Below are 26,116 nucleotides of genomic sequence, written 5' to 3'. Positions count from 1 at the left end.
TTCGGGTCTTTAGCTGAGGAACCGCGTTGCCAGCTCAGTCCAGTCATCTCCTAACACTTCTGGTTTAGCTTCCTGTTTAGTAGAACGTTAGAGCTTTTGGGGCAGTGACTTCAGGAAGTCCCACCTGCTTAACCCCAGGGAGCCTTTAATCAGGGCAGCAGGGGTGACTCACTGGTGAGTTTTACATGTGTGCTTATGTGTCTGCAGTTGTCGTGTCTGTGTTTTTATCCCATGTAGGGGTTTATATCTACACTTGATCTAAGCCACGGGGACGAGAATGTATTATATATCTTTAAAGAACAGGTTCAGGGCTGGAGAACTATCTTGGTTGTAGGGTACTAGATCCAACATACACAAAAGCTCTGGATTTGAGCTCATATAAACTAAGTATGGAGACACATACCTGCAATCCCAGCACCTTGGAAGCAGAGGCAGGTGGATCAGGATTTTAAGGTTATATAGTGAATTTGAGGCCATCTGAGCTATATGAGATCCTGTCAAAAAAACAAAGAGAACAGACAGAAAAGAAGAGAAGGTTTAAAACGTACTCCTCTTCCTCATCGGTCGTAAACAGGTTCAGTCGGAATCCTGGTTCAGGGCCACTCGGCTTCTTGATCTCCATTCTTCCCATTAGCCTGGCCAAGAAATTCAGCTCTTCTTTGGCAAGAGGGTTTGGAGCAATGTTTTCCTATAGAAACAACTGTGTGATTTGTAGCCACACAAGGCGATCACATTTCCTGCCAAGACCCCAGAGACCCAGGGAGGAATTACACAGCAAAGCAAAAATAATAACAGTTTAAATGATTTCTGGGTACAACTAATGTACAGAAAGCAAGCTTAGCCAAAATAATCCAGTCAGCAGCGGAGGGACTCTGGCAAAGAGGAAGTTTAGTGGGATGCCTCAGGGACCACACTTCTCAGAAGTGTCTTCTTCCTTGGAGGAGAGAAGGACCCAGCTTCCTCTTCAGTCCAGTTCTCTCTGCCAAGGGCTCCCGGTCAGGTCTGCAGTTCAGGGGGTTACCATTCCGGAGGAACTCCCATACTGCCCTCTGGTGGTGACATCCAGGAACGCAGTAGGCCGTTCTCTCTCACCTCCCTTTCTAGACTTTACCTTCCTTCCTGGCTCTGAGCTCTATCTAATTCACTTCTGTCAGGTTTTTTTTTTTTTTTTTTTTTGGTGGCTTTTCGAGACAGGGTTTTCCTGTGTAGCCCCTGGCTGTCCTGGAACTCACTCTGTAGCTCTGTAGACCAAACTGGCCTCAAACTCAGAAATTCCCAAGTGCTGGGATTAAAGGCATGCACCACCACTGCCTGGCTACTTCTGTCAGTTATTGAAATCACACTCCCTTATTTCTGTCTTGCTTGAAACAAAGCCTTCTGACTCTTGCATAAAGAACAAAATGGAGCTCAGTGGTGGCAGCATATGCCTTCAATCCCAGCACTCCAGAGGCAGAGGCAGGCAGATCTCTGTGAGTTTGAGGCTAGCCTGGTCTATCCAGGACAGCCAGGTCTCAAAAAACAAAACAAAACAAAACAAAACAAAGCAGAGTTAAGACCTTCTTTAATCGGCCCCAGTGTGGTCCTGTCTAGTAAAGCCTCTGCTCTGCTGAGGCGGAGCTGTGTGGACCAGCTGCCTCTCCAAACAAGACCCTGTCCTCCTTCTGCCTGAGCTCATCCCGCCCGCCACCGTGGTCCTCATCTCCCCTCCCTGCTATTCTGGGTCCTGCCCTCTCTGGAGCCCTATTCCCAGGTCGCTGCTTCTGAAAGCCGTTGTGACCCCTTGCTGTTTCCACCACTGTCCTTCCCAGGGAACCAAAAGCCTCTTGGGGCACAACCACATCGACGCCAGGCCTCTGTCCTGGTGCCCAACCTTCCCACACGGCTCCATGAACACTCAAAACTCAACAGTCTGATTTGTCCCAATGCCAGCACGGGGCTGGCTGGTGACTGAACTCAGAGGGATGAAAACCTCATTTTAAAGGAGAGTGGAATGTCCGTGTGACCCGGGTGCACTTTCGAGAAGGGATGCGCGTGCATGAACACATGTTGGACCCGGCAGCCACAGGCCTCACTGCTCGGGTACAAAGCGATTTGCCATGTCCTGGTACTTGGCTCCTATTTAATTGTGATGAACCAGTCCCCAAATGACCTAATTAGTCAGATCACGGGAAGGCTCTGAACAAAGCCTCAGTTAGAAACCTGGGTACAAGCCGGGCGGTGGTGGCGCACGCCTGTAATTCCAGCACTTGGGAGGCAGAGGCAGGCGGATTTCTGAGTTCGAGGCCAGCCTGGTCTACAGAGTGAGTTCCAGGACAGCCAAGGCTACACAGAGAAACCCTGTCTCGAAAAAAACAACAAAAAAACTCCCTGGATACACGTAAGGCTGAGAGGAAGCCGGCAAACGATGGGGTGAGAGTTGCCTAGCTCTCCAAGCGGAAGCCCCGCCCCACCCCACCCCGCCCCGCCCCGCCCCGCCCCCCAGCAGACTGCGGCTGGGAAAGGAGAGCTGCGGCTCACCTGCGCCCTCGAGGCTGAGTTCTTGGATGTTGTAGACATGTGGGTTTCCACAGGACGACTGGCACTGTACCTGGCACCGACAGAAAACAGCGCTGTTACCCAGCCCGGCCGCTGACTCCCTTCTAACCGGTGGGCACAGTGGTGTCATTCTGAGACACTAAATGGCATCCAGAAAGGTGCTGGGAGCTTAGAATGCAACTGAGTTGGGAAACGCTCACATTTTGCTTCTTCCCCCGAGAAAAGTCCCCGAACAGTACTGTGGACACAGAGAGCGCCACAGGAAGGCGGTGTGGCCCTCCACAGCAAAGGGGCGTTGGCTAAAAAAGGTTTATTTATTATTATATGTAAGTACACTGTTGCTGTCTTCAGCACCTCAGAAGAGGGCGTCAGATCTCATTACAGATGGTTGTGAGCCACCATGTGGTTGCTGGGATTTGAACTCAGGACCTCTGGACGAGCAGCCAGTGCTCTTAACTGCTGAGCCATCTCTCCAGCCCTCCTCCACGGTTACTTAAGGTTATGCATCTTTTGCCAAGTGCATTATATTGGGTGGGGGTGGGGGTGGGAAATGGCTTCAATGAACAACAGGTTTTGTTTTCTCCCCAGACAGGTTCCTCTCATGTACTCTAGGCTGGCCTTAAACTCATTATGAGGCCCAGGATGGCCCTGCTGAGCTGTTCATGTTCCTGCCTCCATCTCCCTGATGCTGTGGGCTTGCACCGCAATACGATACCACTGTATGTGGTGCTGGGACAGAACCCAGGCCTTCACGAAAGCCACATACATCCTCAGTAGACTCAGTGGGGATTTCTCAGAGAACCTTTTTTTTTTTAATGGAGTGTATTAAACTCTGTGTATTCAAGCTCATTCGGTGGAGGTTTTACTTACATGTTAGTTCCCAATTTCAAGACGCGGTCTCCATAAAGCTCAAAAGACCCTTCCTTGTGGGCAGCGACGTAGTCCCCGCCGTGCCGGAACTCCATCTTCTTCACCTCTTCGCCTTTGACGCTGAACACCCTGAAATGCACAGCGTGACACGACGGGGGACTTCCTGAAATTGGGACAGTCTCCAGGCCCACGTTACCATTTGCACACAGCAGGACAAAAAGGAATTTAGTCCCTTTTTTGAGAGAAAGGCCCTGGGTTGGAGGTGTAGGCCAGCACACCTGCTTAGCATGTGGAAGCCCATAGAGCCCCTGTGATAAAGACAGGGCTGGAGAGGCGGCTCAGACGAGAAAGGCTGGGCTCATAACCGAAAGGACAGCCTGTCTGTCGGGCAGTCACAGGAGCTGTGTAAGCACAGCAGACGGCTCTTTTCCTCCCCAGACAGGGTTTCTCTGTGTAGCCCTGGCTGTCCTGGAACTCACTCTGTAAAACAGGCTGGCCTCGAACTCAGAGATCTGCCTCACAGTGACCTCTTAACTGATGAGGAAACAACCTGAGAACTGGCTGGCTTGCCCCCAGCATCCTCCCTTCAAGTGGCAAAGCTGTGATTAGATCCTTGACCTCCACAGAGCTGAGCTTTACTGAAGAAGGAACAGGTGGGCAGAGCCTGAGAGGCTGGGCAGTGCTGCAGTCCGTGGGGTGGGCACACGCTATGTTCCTGGCACTGCAAACACTGCTGGCCAGTTATCACAGAGGACTTACCTAATGATTCCAGGAACTTCAGTTCCCCAGGGAACAGGCCCCGACACTGGCAACACAAAGCGACCATTAGAGTTCTGAACTTTGTCCTTTAGAAATGTGGACACCTAGAAAAAAATATATATTTGGTGTAATTTTTTTCTGGTACATTTTTATGGACACAAATCTTCTGAGGATGAACCAGGAAGCAGTGATTTGTGAATGCTACCTAGAGAGGTTCAGGTACCAGGAACACAGCATGTGCACACCCCACAGAGAGGGACATACTACAAGAGGCTTGCAGGGTTAGAGTGGTCTCATCTACATGATGACTCTGTGTGTGTGTGTGTGTATGTGTATACATGCACGTGTATCTGTATATTCATTTATGTATATGTGTGTATAAGTATATGTGCACATATGTATGTGGGTGCCTGTAGAGGCCATAAGAAGCCACTGGGTCCCTGGAGCGGAGCCACCCAAAGTAGGTGCTCCTGACTGCTGAGCCACTTCTCCAGCTCCATACGATTGAATCACTTTTGAACTTCATCCTAAACCCTCCAAAGGATGTATCCCTATTTTAAGGATGAGGAAATTTTACAAAAACGAACTGGGAATGCAAGTCATCACTAGAACACAACTTAGCATGTGTAAGGCCCTGGCATCAAGGATGGGGAGCAGGCAGAGTCCACAACGTAGTATGTGCTCAGTAAATGGTTGCTACTTCTCTTTGCTAGACTGCTTGGAGGACTGGGGCAACAGCTTAGTTTAGAGCACTTGCTGAACATGGCTGAGCCCTGAGTCCACACTCTAGAGCTAGAAATTAAAAAGGGGGCGCTATATGGACACAGAACACAAGCATACATGTAAAAGCACCACACAGTGGTGGTCTGAATGAGACTACATCTAAGCTCATATGTTTGAATACTTGGTCCCCAAGTTTGAAAAGAATTGTTAGAGGAGGTGTGGCCTTGCCAGAGGAGGTGTGGCCTTGCCAGAGGGGGTGTGGCCTTGCCAGAGGTGGTGTGGCCTTGCCAGAGGAGGTGTGGCCTTGCCAGAGGGGGTGTGGCCTTGCCAGAGGAGGTGTGGCCTTGCCAGAGGGGGTGTGGCCTTGCCAGAGGAGGTGTGGCCTTGGGGGAAGCTTTGAGGTTTCAAAAGACTTATGTGATTCCCAATGTTTGTTCACTTGCTCACTCTGGGCCTTCTGATCATGGATCAAGATGTGAGCTCTCAGCTGTTCCTTTCCTCTGCCATTGTAGACTCTAGGCCCCTGAAACCATGAGTAAGCCCAATTAAAGCCTTTTTTTATAAATTGCCTTGGTCGTGGTGTTTTACCACAGCAACAGAAAAAATCACTGAGACACATTACAAAGCAAGACATTCCACGTAGTAAACTCGAGGACAGAGGCTCACTGAGGAGAACAATGATGGGTTGGGAACGTGGGGGCTGGGACGCTGTTGGAGCTGGCGGAAGCAGGTTTGTGTATGATGTTTCAGCAGTGGAGATGCGCAGGCACAGGCCATGTTCTGAGGGGAATGGGTAGACTGGCTTGGTCAGAGGTGGGTGAATGACCTTTAAGGAACTCTTCACTTTCAGATTCTATGATGAAGGAATATGAGTTTAGCAGAAGGAGAAAGCTGGGTCTGTTGACTGCTCCTCTGACTTACCCCACTCAGAAAAATGTCCACCTTTGCCCTTCCCAGCCCCCCTTATCCTTTATAATGTCCAGTTTCAGTGAGCACCACTACCAGGCCACCAAGCTAGCACTCTGAGCCACCGTCAGTCACCTTCCTTTACCTCCTTGGGTGCCAGGCCATGTCAGTGTAACGGGCTCTTTGTCCCTGGCCTTCCTCTGCACCCCACCTGCTTCTCCTCCCTGCTGACCGCCAGCTCCTGCTTCCCTTCTCTGTTCTGAGCCCACTCTCCATCCTAGTGATGAAGACACACTCCTCAGTCACCACGGACCTTCCTTAAAATCCTCGGCTCCGCTGCCTACCAGATCACGTCCAGCTGCAGGCGGGTTTCTGACTCCTGCATTTCCAAGTGCTGAAACCTCCCCCCCTAGACCTGGCAGCTACTGAGCCAGAATCCTTTGCCCCCAGCCCCTTTCCTTCATGGGTCTGTTGAAAATCTGTCTTGGGTGGAAGGCAGAGAGAGAGAGAGAGAGAGAGAGAGAGAGAGAGAGAGAGAGAGACAGCTGTGCAAGACCCAACTCCTCCTAGAGCTCATGCTAAAGCAGATGTGGCTGGTTTCACTGTGAGAGGAAGGGTGCTTAGAGTCCCACGTGTAACTGCCGGCACAGGGCCTTATCCCTCCAAGGAGACACTCAGGACAAATGGATGCTGACCAATGGCCTAAATTTATACATGCCTTTAACCCCAGATGAAGACAAGTAGCTCCCAAGGGCTTGCTAGCCGGCCAGTTTAGTCTAACTGGCAAGGCCCAGGTCCCAGTGGGAATCCCGATCTCAGAAAACAAGATGGATAGATGGCCACGGTAGTGCATGCCTTTAATCCCAGTGTTTAGAAGGCAGAGCTGGGTGAATCTCTGTGAATTCAAGGCTTGAGTTTGATGTGTAGCTGAAGAGGATGGTTGTAACTAACTCCTGAGGAACTTAAAGGGAACTGGTTTTAGTGCAGTCTCTGTCCAGGGCCCCAGGGACAGGTCACAATGCCTCATGCGGTTACGTTACATGGTATAGAAAGCTTGGGGCTGGACATGCAGTTTCATATTTGCTTTGGTTTAAAATAGCGAGAGCTCCTGGTGCAGAGCCGTGTTTTCTTGATTTAGTTGGTTTTGCTAACAAATCTAAAAACTATCAAGAGTATTTTGAAAACAGAAAATTTGTATAGGCAATCACAAGTTGCAGCTGAACAGAAACACTGAAGACCAGACAGGGAAGCCAGCCCAGCTGTGCAGATCACTGGCAGAGGAAGGCCAAGCTGTGTGATTCTCCGCCAACCCCTGCAGTCCTCCCCTCCCGGGGAGCTACAGCTGAGGGTGACCTTGAACTCCGGTCCCTCTTGCCTCCACCTCCGAGTGGGAGGGTACAGCACGTACTACCATGACTAGCTGTGATCTCTATGTTTCCTTGTCTGCCCATTTAGCAAGTAAAGTCCAATATATTTAGTGGCATAATACATTTCAGTGATTTTACTACAGAATTATGATTAGGCATGCCTGTTCATTACAATTAATTTTATCTCCTCAAAACTGAGATCAATATGGCTGCTAATATTACTATGATCCATTAAATATGCATGGTCTTGGTAACAGCACTGAGTGGAATTTTCAGTATGTTCAAATTGATCTTTTTTTTTTTCTGAGACAGACAGGGTTTCTCTGTGTAGCCCTGGCTGTCCTGGAACTCACTCTGTAGACCAGGCTGGCCTTAAACTCAGAAACCCGCCTGCCTCTGCCTCCCAAGTGCTGGGATTAAAGGCGTGCGCCACCACCGCCCAGCTCAAATCAACGTTTAAAATTGCCGTACAACTTAATCTTGCTTGTTCTTTCATAATTTTATATTTTCAACCATGAACATTAGAAATATTAGTCTATATTCATATTGTTCTTGCTCCACCCGTAGCAAATACAATGAAATTATTCATTATCATTAAAAATAAAATTGGCATTAGAGCTGAAATCTATTTGTTGTTCCTGTCCTTGGAAGGGAAATATACTCAGGCAGGAACCGCACCTAGTGTGGTTCTAGTCCTCTTCTTGACTTGGTACTGGGGCTGTGTCCCTCTGCCCTGCTTCTTCTCCACAATCCTGACTCCCAGGAGGTAGCACGGTGACCACTTTCTTGCATATTCTTTGTAGAAGTATTCTATACCATTCATATCTGAGCACACACATACATTACATATAGTTCCTTCACTGGGTTCCTCCAGTGAGCTCCAAATTACATACCACCATTTCCACATCCCAGGGGAAGAAGCTCAGATTCAAGAGCACAGGCTCGGTGTGCAGGTGACACTGTCTAGCACTGGGGCCAGAGCTGCTCTGCTGTAGCACACCATCCTTCCACTGCGGGTGACCCAGCTTTAGGACCGGACCATCTGGGAGAGTCACCCAGACCCACACAGAAGTATGATTTTTAAAAGTTTGGGTATAGAACTGTTTGGAGTAGGCATGGCACAATGAGAGAGGGGCATTTAGGGGACAACAGGCAGGAAGAGCTGAATGCAGGGTAAGGATTAGCTCAGGGGCAGGGAATTTGCTTAGCAAACACAGGAACTTGGTCAGGGTCCCCGAAACTGGAAAAGCTAATGTGTCAGCAGCTTCGAGAGAAAAGAAGAACCACAGGAAGAGCAAACCCTACGTGCACTTTAGAAGCAACTGGACAAATCAAGACTGGAGAACTGCAGCGACATTGGTTCTGAGCCAAGGAGTGGTGGATAGGCAGGATTCTCAGCAGAAGCCAGAGGTGGGAAACTTGGCTCTCAGGGCAATAGTTTAGGAGCAGACATGGAATTATAGGTCCAATGGATTTCAGCAAGCAGGTGTGTGTGTGTGTGTGTGTGTGTGTGTGTGTGTGAAGGCAGGAGCAGGAAGGCATGGAGACAGGTGGAGGCCAACAGGAAAGTGGGAAAGCCAGGGTAAGGGGGCAGCTCATGGAGCAGGAGGGCAGCCATGCCACAGTGTCTGATGCTGTGATACTGAGGATGAAAGCTTGAGAAAAGCTTCATGGTCACACCAGGACCTGGACAACACAGCTCTTCTGTAGAAGCAAAGATGAGCCCACATTTCAAAAGAGCTTAATAGAGCTGGGGGAAAAATGGCTTAAATTTATCACGAGAATGCTTATGGTCACACTCCAAAGCATGATGTGCATCACCTGCTGGGCACGATCCGGGTCTGGGTCTGTTCAGATGACTGGCTTATGGTCAGGGCAGCAGCCACAGGGGTGGGGGTGGGGTCCAAGCACTTACACGGATATGCAGGTCTTGGAAGAAGATAAGCAGCGTCTGCCGGATCATCTGGAACTCGCCAGCAGAGAGATTCCCATATATCTGCCAAGGCAAGGTGGAGGGAGGCATTGCGCTTTCACCATGGGCTGAGCTGTGGGGACTGGCGGGGTTGGGGCGGGACTCAGATAATTGTCGGGGACCTTGGCAGCAGGAGTGGCAGCACCCTCCCTCCCAAGTGGGACAGACTCTGACATGCCACCTTCTCACAGGCCTGGAGCATCTGTTCTCCACAACAGAGCAGACATGCACTCCCAACTCCCTTTCAGATGTGGGGAAAGCTCTTTGTTGCTGGTTTCCCCCTACAAAGGCTACAGCAAGGAGCATAAGGTGATGACCGCCACTGCCGTTACAAAATAGGCAGCTGTAGGATTTCAGAATGTTCTCGGAGAGTGTCAAGCTTTGACCCTGTCACTGTAACCATAGAATCTGCTGGGTCTGACAGTTGACTGAGAACAAGGGCTGTGGCAGGGAGGTGGCAGGCTGGAGGGGGGCTTACGTCTGTCAGCTGCCGGAAGGTCTCGTCCACCTGATGTATGACGGTTGGAGAGTCTTGGATGAAGCCCTTGATGGAGTCTAAGTGGTTGAAAGTGACCAGCAGCACGTCCTTGGGGCGTGGGCACAGCAGCACTTGATATTTGAAAGCCATGGTCATCAGGTCATAGAGCTGTCAACCCCCACACGGAATAGAAGGGGTCACAAGAGCAGACCAGAAGCTGAGCATAGCCATTGCGGAAAAGCAGCCACGGGCTTGCCACGCGGCTCAGGTGACCACATGGGCCGCCACCCAAGCCGGAGCATTTCTGAGGATGCAAGAGGCTATGCTAGTAACTAGGCTAAGACAACAGGAGTAGCCTGTGGTAAACTGTGGTTTCTGGTCATCCTGTCTTCCTGATGGGACACACATGAAACCACATTAGCTGCTGACATTAGTGAGGTCTGGACTAAGCACTGGACTTGGGAGGATCTGGAATCCTGATCCCCTTCCTCAGCCTGCCCACCTGTTAGTGAGAAGACTCGGGGATGAGATAACTTTCCCAGAGGAAACAACAGACAGTAAGGGCTCGGTTAGAGCTGGTGTGACTCACGCAGGCTTCTAGAACTAGCAACACGTATGTGCTGATTCTGCGTGCTCACTGTCTAGTGTTAGTCTTCATGACTTTTTTTTTTTAAAAAAAAGTTCATACAGTGGAGCAAGTTGAAAAATCATTATTTAAGTCTAACTTAATAACTGTCTGGAGTCCTAGAACTTGGGGACTGGAATTGGCTCAGTTAGTAGAACTTTCCTAGCATGCAGGAAGCGCTGAGTTGGATTTCTGTCACATGCCCAGGCGTGGTTGTGCAGGTCACCTTTTGGGAGGTGGAGGCAGCAGGATCATCCTTAGCTTCACAGTGAGCTGGAGGCTGGCCTGGGCTACGCAAGACCCTATCTAAGAGCCATCCCATTAGTTTAGTTTCTCCCCAATAGCCTAGATTTTTATGTATAATTGTGTGTGCCTGTGGAGGCACGAGGTTAGCCCCCAGTGTATCTTTAGGACTGCCATCTACCACTTTTGAGACAGGGTCTTTCCTTGGCCTGGAGCTCACCAATTCACCCTGGCTGGCTGCCTAGCATGCTCCAGCCATCTTCCTGCCTCTGTCCCCCAGTGCTGGGCTGAGTGCACGGCGCCATGCCCAGCATTTGGTTCTGAGGATCAAACTCCTGCTCTGTGTCTGTGACTGCGTCATTTCCCCAACCCCAAGGCCCCGCTGCGCTGCAGGATCTCCTCCAGAACAAACGGCGTGTTTGCCTGCCAGGCTCTTCAGGGTTCCTCTTGGCTGTGATGGTTCAGCCGACTCTCTTCACTGATCACAATGACATGTGTTTTACATTTTGTTTTATTTATGTGTGTATGTGTGTATGTGTATGTGTATGTATGCATGAGTGCTGTGTGTGTGCAGATAAAATGGAAGCTGAAGAGGGTGTCTGATATCTAGGAGTTGGAGTTACAGCCATCGTGAGCTATCCCATATGGGAGCTGAAGACAGCTCTAGTCCTCTGAAAACGCAACAAGTACACTCAGCCCACCTTGATGATTCCAAATCCTGGCACTCTGGTTTGCATTTTGCAGCACGAGATGCTGTGTGTCTGACATTTTTCTTGTGGTTAGACTGGGGCTATGGGCTTTGAGGAGGAAGACCACAGGTGATGTGCCATTTTCTTCACAGCATGCAGTTAAAAATGTCAGCATCCCCTGGAACCCATCTGCTGAGAAGTATCTGCTTGTGGGGCTAATGTCTTCTCCTTCATTCCCATGGAATGCTCTGGCAGGAGGGTGTCTCCTTCTGCTGTCAGCCTCTCCCTCCTGGAGGGCAGATAGCTAAACGATTCATAATTCTTCTGAACAGATTTGTATGTTGTCAGCCGTTCAGCAAAGTGGAATGATTCTTTAAAAAAATCAGTGTTGCCGGGCAGTGATGGCAGCACTTGGGAGGCAGAGGCAGGCAGATTTTTGAGTTCCAGGACAGCCAGAGCTACAGAGTGAGTTCCAGGACAGCCAGGACTACACAGAGAAACCCTGTCTTGAAAAAAAAATCAGCGTGTTTGGGGGTGCCTCAGTGGTTAGGAACACTTACTGTGCTTTCAGAGGACCAGGGTTTGGTTCCCAGCACCCACAGGGCAGCTCACAACCATCTCTAAGTCCAGCTCCACAGGTTGTGACGCCCTCTTCTGGCCTCTGCAGTCACTGCACACATAATGCACAGACATACATGCAAAACACTCATATACATAAAACAAAAGAGTAAACAGAGTGCTCTAATAATTTGTTTTCCAAAGACATAGATATATTCATAATAAGTAAAAGCTTAATATTTAAAAATATGTCTTAAAATGCTTGGTTTTCTCATGGCAGAGCTGAAATTAATGAAGTAGTTTAAAGTTTTTCCTTTTATAACATTATTACTATTATTATTATTATTATTATTTGAGAAAAGGTTTCTCTGTGTAGTTGTGGCTGACCTGGAACTCACTTTGTAGACTAGGCTGGCCTCAAACTCTCAGAGATCTATCTACCTCTGCCTCCCAAGTGCTAGGATCAAGGGTGTGGGCTACCACTGCGTAGCTAAAACCTAAGTATTAAGGGTATATTTATTGCTTATATTAATAGGTTTCACTGTGACTTTTGCATATATGCCCAAGATGCTTTGGTTATACTGGTTTTCTTTCTCTTACCGTCCTCCCAGAGGTAAAGTTTGGGGGGTTGAGTACTTGACCCGGATGGCACACATTCACACCTGTAAATAGGATGTGAACCTCAGGGTCCCCTTTCGGTAAGTGAGACACACTAGAGCGGTTGGGTACAGATGCCTCCTGAGAGCCTCTCAACCTGACTTGTATTTAACTACAGCTCGTATTTACTCTTGTTTCTTTCCCGAGACACCGCTGCATATGGAATCCGGTGTGACCCATCTAGGGGCATCCACACAGGTGCTCAAGCAGCAGCTGAGCTGACCAAGTGGCAGCCGGCCTGCTTACCTTATCCATGCTGGCCTGGTTCAGTCGCATGATGGAGGCATGAGCCAGGCGGTCATACACAGTCCGCAGGGCCTTCTTGGAGTACAGTTCCTGGGGTTTGAACAGCTCATCCATGAACTTCTTGTTGAACATGGTTGAAATGATGTCGTTCAGAACTGCAGAGAGAGGAGAGAGTCCAGATGAGCAAGGAAGAAGCCTTGTTTGGAGTGCTGTTGTCTGTCTGGGAACGGAGCCAGCCGGAGACTGAGCTGACAGACAGAGTGCTTGCTGAAATCAGCCCCTGGAGAGAAGCCCAGATGTCCAGTAGGAAGCAGGGCTCAGGAGTGCTGTGTGGCATTCAGGGCAATGTCCACAATGACAATATTCGAGAAGACTGTGCTTTACATGTCACACCACTTCACAGACACCATCTGCCTTGATAAGGAAAATCTTTCTATATCCTTTTTCTTTCTTTTTTTCTTTTTTCTTTTCTTTTCTTTTCTTTTCTGAGACAGGGTTTCTCTGTGTAGCCCTCCCTGGCTGTCCTGGAACTCACTCTGTAGACCAGGCTGGCCTCCAACTCAGAAATCTGCCTGCCTCTGCCTCCCAAGTGCTGGGATTAAAGGTGGGAAAATCTTTCTTTAAAAAAAAAAAAGTACTACTTTTGCTGGGCAGCAGTGTGGCACATGCTGTTTATCTCAGCACTTGGGACGCAGAGGCAGAGGCAGGGGGAATCTCTGAGTTTGAGGTCAGCCTAGTCTACAGAGAGAGTTCCAGGACAGACAGGGCTACACAGAGAAACCCTGTCTCAAAACAAAACAAAACAAAACAAAACAAAACAAACCAAAACAAAACAAAACAAAACAAAACAAAAAAAGAAAAAGAAAAAGGAAAAGAAAAAGACTGTGGGACGGAGAGATGGCTCAGCTATTAGGAGCACTTTTGCTCTTGCAGGGGACTTATACCCAGTTCCCAGCAACCGCACTGTGGCTCATTCCAGTTCTACGGAATACAACGGTCTCTTCTGCTTTCTGAGAGTGTCAGGCATGCATGTGATATACATACAGACATGGATGTAAGGCAAAACACTCATAAATACAAAACAAAGAAATCTAAATTTTTTCTATTAAAAATAAAAAGGATGTTATAAACATATAAAGAGTATAAGTTAGAACACATCCTTAAAAACAGAGAAACGGCACACACATTCTTAAAAAAAATTTAGGCTGGTCTTTAATCCCAGCACTTGAGAGGCAGAGGCAGGTCTCTGTAAGGGTGAGATCAGCCTGGTCTATACAGTGACTTTCGGGCCAGCTAGGGTTATATGGTGAGACCCTTCTATCTGTAAAAACAAAAATAAAAAAAATAATAAAATAGATGGATTTCATTATTAGTTTGTGTAGGAGTGTGTGTGAAGTGCCGTGCGGTATGCGGACATGAGAGGAAGGCTTGGTGGTGTCATTTCTTTCCTTCCAACCTTCCCATGGCTTGCGGGCATCGAACTTGGGTTGGCAGGCTGCAGGGCAAGCATTCCATCCACTGAACCATCCCAGTGGCCCTTTTACAACACATGTTCTACCTCATTATTCATGGATATGTCTGTGCAGTGGGGGCTGCTTCCCCTTTAAGCAGTCTAAACCATTTTCCACCACAAATTAAACTTGGCGCATCTCAGACAAACAATGGTGACTTATTTTCGTAACAAACATTTTGTAAAGATGGACATGCTGCCTGCTGGTTAGTGACTGCAGTGTCTTTAATGCCTCTACAAAACATGCAGTTCGGTTTGCTCCGCGTTAGCACGTCCTAATCCCTTTGACCTATGGTACTGATTTCACAGCACGAGAAGAGGTCCCATCCGGTGGGACAGTGAAATTTCTAATGGTCGAGAATTTAGGACTTGCGCAGACCACAGTGGCCTCGGCTCTGCTCTCGGAGTCGTTTGAATGACTCGGCTAGGTACAGTCGTGAAGGCAGGGGGAGCTCTGGCATGAGAACAGCAGCAGATACAGGCATGTGCGGATTGTTCTGGATGTCTGCTATATTGTTACTGTGTGTTGTGGCGGGTGGGGTGCCTTTGAAGGCACATGTGTGGAGGTTGGAGGACAAGTTGGCGACATTGCTTCTTTTCTGCCACCTCATGCCTAGTGCTGTAGGGAGTGAACTTGGGTTGACAGGTTTGCTTGGCAGGTGCTGAGCTATCTGCTGGCTAAGAGTAGTCTTCATAAATTGTTTAAAAAAAATATGTGTCTGTGTGTCTGTGGGTGTATGTACAGGTGCCTTCAGAGACTGGAGGCCAGAGGGGTCAGAGGTCAGAGGAATCCAACCCCTGGAGATGGAGTTAAAGGTGCTTGGGAACTGAAGTTGGGTCCTCTGTGACAGCAGTGTATGCTCTAACCACTGAGCCATATCGCTAGCCCTCCAGATTATTCTTAAGCTAGTTATTTTAGTGTAAAGGGGAGAGTTTTTGGCTATCAAGCACATATATTCACAGACAACTGGGTTACTTCGTTATATAAAATGAATTCTTTTTAAAAATATTATTTTTAAATATATATCTTTATTATTTTAATTATGTGTGTGTGTGTTTGTGTATAAGTACGTACATGTGGTTTAGGTGTGTTCGAGATAGTGTAGGCACTCAACAGAAGCCAGAGGAGTTGGGTCCCCTGAGGCTGAGTTCCAGGCAGTTGTGATCTGTCTGATGGAGTTGCTGTACACTGAACTCAGGACCTCCGGATGAGCAGCACACACGTGTGCTCTTACCTGCTGCTGAGCCATAGTTTCAGCTTCTGTCTTTTAGTGTTAATTCTTTGTACTGTATCTGTGTCTGAGTGAACACAGGTGGCTGTGGAAGCCAAATGAGGCCTTTAGATCCCTGTAGCTAGAAACAGGCAGCAAGGTACATGGTAAGGCTGTTGGAGACTCAGGTCCTCTGTGGGGCAACACATGCTTTTTGCTGCTGTGCCATCCCCCAGCCTCTAAAATGTATTCTTTTTTTTTCTTTTTAAAGATTTATTTTATTTTTATGAGTACACTGTAGCTGTCTTCAGACACACCAGAAGAGGGCATCTGATCCCATTGTGAGCCACCATGTGGTTGCTGGGAATTGAACTCAGGACCTCTGGAAGAGCAGTCAGTGCTCTTAACCACTGAGCCATCTCTCCAGCCTTAAAATGAACTCTTAATATGAGTACTTATTTCTCTTCCTCCTCCTCTTCTTTTTCTTCATCTTTTGCTTTGTTTTGTTGTTTTTAGGGACAGGGTTTCTCTATGTAGCCTTGGCCATCCTGGAACTTGCTCTGTAGATCAGGCTGGCCTTGAACTCAGAGATCTGCTTGCCTCTGCCTCCCAAGTGCTGGGATTAAAGACGTGCGCCACCACTATCTGTCACGAGTGATTATTTCTGAAAGATACAAACTCTACTTCCCTTTGCTGAATGCATGGAAGTGCTGGGTGTCTGGCTCTGGGTAAAAAAAATTTTTTTTTTATGTTTTAATTATTTTTTTTTAAGATTTATTTATTATATGTAAATACACTGTAGCTGTCTTCAGACACCAGAAGAGGGCATCAGATCTCTTTATGGATGGTTGTGAGCCACCATGTGGATGCTGGGATTTGAACTCATAACCTTTGGAAGAACAGTCAGTGCTCTTACCCGCTGAGCCATCTCTCCAGCCCCTCTGGGTAAATTTTTAAAGATCGAAGTAACAAAGGGCAGGAATATTTTATTAGTAGTATTTTAAAAGCATTTTATAGAGAAAAGAAAAGCTGAGGACTGTACTTACATCTTTTTATATTATCTTCTTTTTTTAAAAGATTTATTTATTTATTATATGTAAGTACACTGTAGCTGTCTTCAGACACTGCAGAAGAGGGAGTCAGATCTCATTATGGATGGTTGCTGGGATTTGAACTCAGGGCCTCTGGAAGAGCAGTCAGTGCTCTTAACCACTGAACCATCCCTCCAGCCCCCTAATATTTTCTTTATAAGTCGCCTTGGTCATGGTAGCACATTGCCACAACAATGGAAAGGTAAGGCACGAAAGCACACAGACACCTCCTTAATAAAATCACGCTTGACCTTTGGGTTTTACCCTGGATCGACTCTCTCCTGCTCCTCAGACAGGAAGAATTAGACCCACAGTCAAGGCAGGAGCCCGCTCAGCTGAGAACCCAGCTCAGCCTGGCCGGACAACGCTCCCTTCACGGCTATGCGCAGAGATACGGGACTCCTGGGTTGGCTTCAGACAGACAAACCAACCAAGAACCTGCAATAAATCGGGCTTTCTAACTTTTTTCTCTCACCACAGCCTTTACATAAAGTACAGAATCAGCAAGGAGCAGACAGACATGAATGAAAAGCCACAGGGTCCCCAGAAAAGAAAGAGGGAAGAGATGATGTAGCCCAGGGAGGACGGAGTCACCTTAAACTATTCCTCGTGTGCTGTGATTGGGCTAAAGCGTACCAAGAGCGGAGTCATTTCTCTAGGGTCTCCGAGCTCACTCCAGATGCAAGAGAACAACAGCTTAGCCTCAAATAAATTGGTTTGAAAAGCTAGAAAATCCCAAGGCGATTGTTACTGATTTGGGCAAAGCAAAAAGCAAAAAGCAAAAAAAAAAAAAAAAAAACTTTTCCCCAGGGATGTGCACACAGTCCACGCCATGGACTCACCATGGCTCCTGCCGCAGACCTAAGCTAGGTTCACCTGTGAGAGCCGAGGGCAGCGAGGTCTGTCCCCGTGGGTGCAGCAGGGCGCTCGGCCAGCCGGGCCTGCACCTTGCCCCCATTCACTGTCCGTGAGAGCGTGGAGACAGTAACCTTTCCCCTCGCAGTTCGCTCTGTGAGGCGCTTGGCCCAGGCAGGCGTGCAGTATGCCAGACGCCAAGATGAACGCCGCAGGGACACAGAGGAAGGAGCCACGCCTGAGACGCACTGCACATGCTCACATCTGGGTGCTAGGTTTAGTCAGACACCTGGGCTGCCTTTGTTACCAGGCACTTGGATTTCCCCGTCTTTTTAAAATATAAAAATGAGGAAATTCCACTTGGTAACAGAAATGGCTTTATTTACAGTTTGCCTACCAGGGAGAAAAAGTCTGCTTTCCCTTGGTCTCCTCTGCAACATCACAGTTTTATAGAAGAGAAGAAACAAAGGCCGCCAGGTTCCTATGCTAATTTAGCTGTGAGGTACGCGGCCAGAGCTGTATGAAATCGCCTCTAAGGCAAGCTCCTCCTCCCGCTGATCCCAGGGCTGTACAGTCGTCCTTGTCACAGATCCGGACTCTGGGAAATCTGAGTACTCGGGAGTCCACGGTCAGCGTCAACAGCCTGACAGCTGAAGGGAGGGGCACACGTGTCTCCAGCTAGGATCGCTCTTCCCCTGCCAGGCCCAGGTTTCCACCTCGGCATTCGGTTTTGGCACTCAAACGAGCTCTGCCTTCTTTCCACGAGGCAGAATGGAGTGGGAGTCAGATCCGGCATGAAGAAGATGGGGACGGGAGGGGAGGGGTCCTTCATGGGGATATCAGAAGGGCTGGTAACTGGGCATCTGCTGATTATTTTTGAACACTTATGTGAAAATAAGTTCCAGCAATCCAATTACACACATGAAAAGCCCTCAAGAGCCGCACTTCACACCTGAAATTCTGCCAGGCGTCGAAGGATGGGCCAAAAATTGCTCAAGAGAAGTGTCAAAAGATGGTTGTGAAATACAATAAAGGCAGCCCGGCATGTCAGTTTGGCTTCTCTGAACGTAGGCTGATGAAATAATTATCTTGATGAAAGCAATTCAGTCTCTATCAATTACCTTTGCTCCAAAACCACTTGTTTATGGAATTACACACGATGGACAAGGTCACACGAGAGGAGTCAGGGAACGTTCTGCACGATTACACTGGTTTGAACCCCCCCTGTTCTAAGACATAGGGCTTAGGACTCTATTCGAATTACCTCCCTTAAGGTTCAAGACAACTTTGATTTACCCTCATTCCCACATTCCACTGAAGAGGGAAATTTAATCTGAGAGTTTAAAATCCAAGCTGCTAATGATGGAGTTGAAATTAGAAAGGGCTCTGTCTCACTTTATTATTTTGTATTTTTTCTCCCTCCCTCCCTCAACCCCCCCCCCCTCTCTCTTCTGGGACAGGCTTTTTCTGTGTAGCCCTGGCTGTCCTGGAACTCACATTGTAGACCAGGCTAGCCTTGAACTCAGAAATCTGCCTGCCTCCCAAGTGCTGGGATTATTATTTTTTAAAGCATTATTTATCTGAGACAGAGTATGTAGCCCTGGCTAATCTGGAACGTACTACGTAGATCAGGTTGGTTTTGAACCCTTAGCTATCTGCCTGGCTCTGCCTCTCTAGTTTTAGTGTTAAATGTATACACCAGAGGCTGGAGAGGTGCTTCAGAGGGTAAGAACACTGGCTGTTCCTGCAGGGGATGAGGGTTCGGTTCTCAGGACTTACTTGGTAGCTCACAGCCATCTGTTACTCTAGTTCTTGAGGACCAAATTCCCTCTCTTGACCTCTGTTGGCACCAGCATGAATATGGCACACATACATTCATGCAGGTAAAACACTCATACACATAAAAATAAATCTAAAAAGTGCACCACCAAAACCAGCCTAATTATCTCTAATTATTTTGTGTGTGTGTGTGTGTTTCTACAGAGATCATAGGACAGTTTACTAGGATCAGTTCTCTTTCACCATGTGGGTCCCAGAGATCAAACACAGGTTGCCAGGTGGGTAACAAGTGCTTTTACCCACTCAACCATCAGTGGCATTTTTCTTCAGAGATAGCATCTCACTATGTAGCTGTGATTGGCCTGGAACTATGTAGACCAGACTGGCTTTAAGCCTACAGATATCTGTCTGCCTCTGCCTCCTAAGTGGTAAGATAAAGGTGTGTGCTACACCCATACACACACACACACACACACACACACACACACACACACACACACATGAATATGATACACACATATGATTTCAGAATATTATAATCCATTAACTTAGATCCATTTATCAAAATTTGCTAAATAGATGCTTTACCCTATTTGTCTCTGCTTATCCTGTTCCAAATTCTTCTTCATTTCCTATCCTGGTGTCATTTTAAATTGATTTTATAACTGTTTTTGTTTTTTATAGTATCACATTCTAAGTAAATGTCATTACAATTAGAAAAGTATTTACAAAGTCAACAACATTGTCCACCATAATAATGCCAGGCTTATGTAATATACTAAAAACTCTTCTTCAACAATGAAAGGAAACAAACCTATACCTTTAAATTCAAAATCAGAGATATTGAAATGCTTTCAGTGGGCCTTTCATATTTTAATTTACTTTATTTATTATTTTAAAGATTTATTTATTTATAGACAGGGTTTCTCTGTGTAGCCCTGGCTGTCCTGGAACTCCCTCTGTAGACCAGGCTGGTCTCAAACTCAGAAATCTGCCTGAGTTATGTATATGAGTATTTATTTTATCTATATGAGTACACTGTAGCTTCAGACCCACCAGAAGAGGACATTGGATCTCATTACAGAGGTTGTGAGCCACCATGTGGTTGGTTGCTGGGAACTGAACTCAGGACCTCTGGAAGAGCAGTCAGTACTCTTAACCACTGAGCCATCTCTCCTCCCCTCATATTTTAAATATACATATATTTTATGCACAAAAAACAAAAAAATTATTAGCATATATTAATTCTGACAATAATGATGTTTTTCTGACATTTTCACACATGTACATAATGTACCATGATCATATTTGGCCTCATTATGCTTTATGTATAATAAATATACATAACTGGCATATCTTATATGATAAGAGAATTTAAAATACTGAGGTTGGTAACGACAGGTGTAAACCATTCCCAGGCAACCAGGACATACTAAGACTGCGAGAAACCTTTCCAGGTTTGCAGCTGGTTGTGGGTGAGGGGGAGTCAGACTTCACACAAGGCGACAGTGCATGCATGGTCCCATGCCTTCTGCCCACACTCCTGGCAGCCATGCAGCCACATGCTTCCATCCTCCTCAGTTGCTCAACAGGTAACTGTGTGTGCTAAGGGGAACAGCTCGGGAGGGTCACTCAGACCGCAGCAAACTCTTCCGTTACATCACAGTATAAGACGTGTTTTAGGACTGCCACAGTAGTGAGGAGTGGAGTTTCTGTCCCAGCTGTCCCTGAAAGCTTAGAACAGAACACCATCAAAAAGGATGGTAGTTGGGGGGGGGGGGGTAGCTCAGATGAGGTGTGGCCCCTTTGCCGCAGCCTGCTAGGTTTTCATCTTACACAATGTGTTTATTCCTTTGGAGTAAAGCATTCCAAATGCTGAGACTCAATGTCTCAGCCAAAGAACCTCACACCTATGTCTTAGCTAGCGAGACTTAAAGTGGTCCTGCTTAAAAACCCACTGACAACTGACCAAGTGAACCTGTGAACGCAGACTGAACGCATGCAGCCCAGAAATGGCGTACCTCGTTTTCTGTCCACCTCTGTCCATTCATCTATATGAAGCATACAAAAAGAAAACACCAGTTCATGAAGCAAGAGCATCAGTCGCAGGGAGGCTTTACAAATTCTGCACCCAGTTAACTGGCCCGTCCAATTTTCTCTTTTACATTTGAATTAAATGGCTTGTGTGCGTGCTCCACCTTCCACAGGAAGCTTACAAAATGTAAGAGTTGTAAAAAACTAGAGAAGTGACTAATGAAAAAATTAGTGTAAGAGGAAGCTTGGGAGAACTAGCTACCTGGGGCTCCTCCTAGAAGGCTCCAGAAGTTATGTTCTCCCGCACCATAAGAACATTCATTATGCCAGTGTGGTGGCACATGTCTTTAATCCTAGTACTTGGGAGGCAGAGATAGGCAGATCTCTGTGAGTTCCAGGCTAGCCTAGTATCCCAAAAATGCATATATATATTTATAGGCTTTTAACATTAGCTTCTCAACGAAGAAAAATTCCAAGAACAGAGAGAAAAAGAAGTTTCCTTTTGTACAGTCTGCCCCCTGCCCCGCCTCCAGAGCTGGGGCTCCAGGCTTTTTAGTAGGCGAGTGTTGGACCAGTGATCTCTCCCCTAAGCCCTGAAGATCAATTATTCCCCTTTCTCCTTTCTTTGGTAGGAAGAGTTTAGTGTACAGCCTCCCTCCACCTCCTCTCTCCCAGCCCTTCCAGGAAGAGTTCTACACATATCTGCATGTGGGAAACATCTCACAACCAATGGCATTTTGGAAAACACTTGGCACTATGTTATCTGGAAATGATCTCTGAAGTACACTGAAATTATGCACGTCTTCACCGCACACTGGCAGAGCCTCAACATACGATATAAACAGCTCTTTTTTAGACTAGTGGGTACCACTGCAGCAAGACTTCCACAATTCCCCTGGAAGTCTCTCTCTCTCTCTCTCTCTCTTTCTCTCTCTCTCTCTCACACACACACACACACACACACACACACTCACACACACACACACACACACACACACACACACACACACACACACAAGACTCAGGGATAGCTGGGCCTTGTGGCACAGGGCTGTAATTATAGCTACACAGGAGGCTCAGGCAGGATCAAAAGTTTAAGATCTAACTGGGCCTACAGAGTGAATTCAAGGCAAGTGAGATGCTAGCTCTAAATCTGGCCAATGGAGAGGTAACTCAACAGCAGAGCTCTTGTCCCACAAGCGTGAGACTTTTTTTTGGTTTTTTAGTTTTTTGGATTTTGGTTTTTTCGAGACAGGGTTTCTCTGTATAGCCCTGGCTGTCCTGGAACTCACTCTGTAGACCAGGCTGGCCTCGAACTCAAAAATCCGCCTGCCTCTGCCTCCCAGAGTGCTGGGATTACAGGCGTGCACCACCACTGCCCGGCTTTGCATGAGACTTTAAATCCAGTCCCCAGTACGGGGTGTGTGTGTGTGTGTGTGTGGAGGGGTGGGGGTGGGGCATAGCGTGGACAAGTCATATGCTTTTGGAGAGGTAGTAGTAAATGGAGAAGCAGGTCCCGTCTGGCCTTCCTAATGCAGCTATTTGTTTTGGGGGGCCCCGTATCAACATCTGCAGTTTCTCTGAGGTATTAGCATCACAGACTTGCAGTTATTTAGACAAGGGGAGTTTTTATCCTCTTGAAGGTGTGTCTGACCCTCCTTGGTCTGCTGTGGATAAAACAGAATGGAAACACCAGGTCACTCCAGTCCGCACTGGCACCCAGTGCCAGCAGAGGGCTCTAGTGAGCTGCTGGGTCCTCCCCTATTTCCTCTTTTTTATTTTTTATTTATTTTTATTTTTTTATTATTTAAGACCTTTATTAACAGGTGCTTGCAGTTTGTTGACTTTTTTGAAGAAAATCAAGTTGTAAACTTTATTACAAATTAAAAATGAAGTTCTTAAAAATCTCAACTTGACCAGATATGAAACAATTTAAAAACCATTAAAGGTGTATTGAGAAAAACCAGGCCTTTCCTCTTTAAAATGCCAGGCTAGGTATCCCCAGCCTGAGACTTATTCTCCAGATGACTTGCCTGTGACAATCTAGCTTGTTAGGTTTTGCATGGGATGTAGGCCCACGGGTTCTGGGGCTGGTTGTTAAAATTGAACCAGAATAGAACTCCATTGCTATTGAGTCCTTCAGTACTACACATTCCAGGAAAACAAAATAAAACAAAAACCAAGGGAACAAACAAAACAAAACAAAACAAGTGACAGGTCAGTCACGTGCTCATGCTCTCTTCTGTCAGGTTCCTCTCCGTCCTAATGAGGAAGGTAAACAAGATGTAACAGGGTCTTATGAGGACAGAAGTGAGGCCCAGGAGGCCTCTATGGCCCACCCTATTGCTTAAAATGTGGGACAACGTTTAGTATGCAATCCTCACAAGCTGCCCCAGTAAGAGCACACTTCCTTTCTGTCCAACACTCTACTCTGGCTGCATTGTGGGAGAAACGGCAAGGTCTGTGCTGGCCTTTTGGGAACAGGGACGGCCTCTGGGAGACCAATTTGTTGTCTAAGATAATGAAAGCAGCTCCAAGAAATACGATTTCCTTCAGAGCATCGGCGAGGACTAATTTACCATGTCTGGGCTTTTATACGGCCTGTGTACAGGCATCTGTCACAGTGGTGCTGGCTCGAGCTCCTGCAGCCACACCAGAATAGACGAGCACTTAACTTTTAAATTTTATGCTTTCTTTCTCTGCCACGGGCCCCACTGGTTAACTATTTCATTTCTTTTAGAAGCTAGGTGGATATAGGCTCGTGTGTGTGTGTGTGTGTGTGTGTGTGTGTGTGCGTCTGTCTGTCTGTGTGCGCCTGCACACATTTCAAAGCCTTTCCTTTCCTATCAGCCAAACCCCACAAGATTCCCATACAGTCCCTTCAGATGAGGCAGTCTGGTGGGTGTGGCATCACTTAAGGACAAGCTGGTTAGGAGTGGGAGCTCTGGGGCCTCAAGGCCTGGAGCATCAAGTCTCTTGCTGCTCCCACCAGCTCTGCAACGCCCACAAATCAGTTTTGGTTTTTCTTGTACAATTGGATGGTGGGGTTATCTGATGGAAAAGCCGTGGGCATCATGGTTGGTTTTCTTCCTTTTCGTTTTTGTTTGTTTGTTTGTTTGTTTGTTTTAAGACAGGATTTCTCTGTGTATCCCTGCCTGTCCTGGAAATGGCTTTGTAGACCAGGCTGGCTTCAAACTCACAGAGATCCACTTGCCTGCCTCTTGAGTGCTGGGATTAAAGCTGTGTGCCAGCACTGCCCAGCCAAAAAGAGGAGTTTAAAGGAAGTATTGATACAATTGAAAAACTGTTTCAATAGTCACAGTGGTAGCTCAGCACCTGGGCCGCTGAGACAAGAGGACTGTTGGAGCAGCTACAGTGTGAGCCTTGTGAGTGAGTGGTTGGAGCGTGAGCCTTGTGAGTAGTTGGAGAACCTTGTTTCAATAAAGCGGAACAAGCACTGCATTGTTGCCATTATGGGGATGGGTCCTGAGTTTTAGAATCAGTTATGGATTGTTGAGCTGTACCCAGCTTCCAGAGATTATACAGACGGGCTCGATCCGGTTCCCCCCAGAATCTCACATGGTGTGACGTCTGCAATCAACTACATGAGTAGATGAAAATGAAACACTAAAGATAGCTGAGACTCCACAAAATAGAGTCTAGGCAAACCAGAAACACCATCACTGTTAATATTTTCTGGTACAGTAGCATACAACTGAGATACCAACACCGAGGTGGTGGGAATGGGTGTGTGGGGAGGATCAGAGTTCAAGGCCAGCCTTTGCTATGTGAAATCCTATCTCAGACAAAAAGAAAATAGTGGGTGTTCATGTAAGAAAAGATAGTATGTGTATGTTGTACTTTTGAGACAGGGTCTTATTACGTGGTGCTGGCTGGCCTGGAACTTACTAGATAGACCAGGTTGGCCCAGAACTTACAAGGCAGACTAGGCTGGCCGGAACTTGCAGAGGTCCTCTTGCCTCAGCCCCCAGGTGCCTGGTTTAACGACTAGTTATTGGTTTTTAAATTTTTATTTTTAATTATGTGTATGTGTCTGGTATGTGCATGTTCTGGGAGACCAGAGGAGGGTGCTGGATTTCCTGCAATTTTAATGCAGGTGATTGTAAGCTTCCCAGAGGATGCTGGGAATGGAAAACTGACCCTCTGAAAGTGCAGTAAGTGCTCCTAACTGCAGTGATGGCTTTCTCCGGCCTGGGACTACAGTTCTTAAAGACAGAGCCTGACCCCTCATATTCTCAGAGTCTTGCCCAGACCTCCTCTTGAAAGGCAATGCCAACTATTAATTGTGTGAACATGAAATGCATAGTACTTCACTTTCAGGTGTGTAGTATTATCATCATTTTATAGAAAAACAGGCTTACAGAGGTCATCACACTTCAAGACCCTGCAGCTAGCTAAATGTGGGATCTAGACCTGTATGCCTTCAAGGCCATGCTAGTAATGCAAATTGCTAATTTACATTGTCTTCCAAGATTCAGATTACCTAGAGAAATCGAGCCTGTCTCTCTACTAGGGCTATTAGCCTGAGTGAAATCACATCTCACGGGCAGCAAGAAATAAAGCCGTCTTCCGAGGAAGAAACACAATGGCATATAACAACACTGGCAAGGTGTTCAGGGAACCTTTACTGAGTGCTGATTTATTCTGATCTGGGTGTTGAGTGCTAGATGCTGAAGTACAAACACATGTAAGACAAACAAGTGGGGAGACACACACCAACAGTTGAGTATCAACCTGCCAGCCACGTGGTGAGGTAGAGAGGTGCACAGGGAGGAGGCTGTGAGAACGCAAGCCAAGCGGGTCCTTCTCCTAAAGAAGGAGTGAGGCTCCTTGAGGACTCGGACTCTTCAGTCTGAGTGGTACAGGAGGTCAGGGGAAGGGCGGAGTCACGAAGGACACAGCTTAAAGCGCTACATACACTTTGGTGTGTCCTACTCAGAGGGCCCCATGTCCTGCCTAGCACTTACTCTCCATTTAGACAGGAAGG

At 47.2% G+C, this 26,116-nt stretch overlaps 1 protein-coding gene across 1 annotated transcript in view; it reads right to left on the bottom strand.

Annotated features, from left to right (window-relative positions):
- The window catches only part of Oscp1 (organic solute carrier partner 1), a 28,957-nt gene that overhangs the window by 1,428 nt on the left and 1,413 nt on the right, over positions 1-26,116 (bottom strand). Inside the window, exons 2-8 of the mRNA XM_052177336.1 lie at positions 12,629-12,783; positions 9,611-9,778; positions 9,076-9,156; positions 4,165-4,268; positions 3,406-3,534; positions 2,518-2,587; positions 549-688 (exon numbers count right to left, since the gene is read on the bottom strand). Of these exons, the coding sequence (XP_052033296.1) occupies positions 549-688; positions 2,518-2,587; positions 3,406-3,534; positions 4,165-4,268; positions 9,076-9,156; positions 9,611-9,778; positions 12,629-12,783 (847 nt within the window). The remainder of the gene's footprint in view (positions 1-548; positions 689-2,517; positions 2,588-3,405; positions 3,535-4,164; positions 4,269-9,075; positions 9,157-9,610; positions 9,779-12,628; positions 12,784-26,116) is intronic.

Source organism: Apodemus sylvaticus, chromosome 3, assembly GCF_947179515.1.
Source record: "Apodemus sylvaticus chromosome 3, mApoSyl1.1, whole genome shotgun sequence".
Lineage (NCBI taxonomy): Eukaryota > Metazoa > Chordata > Mammalia > Rodentia > Muridae > Apodemus > Apodemus sylvaticus.
Note: the sequence above shows the minus strand (reverse complement) of the source record. Positions and strands in the feature narration are given on the sequence as shown.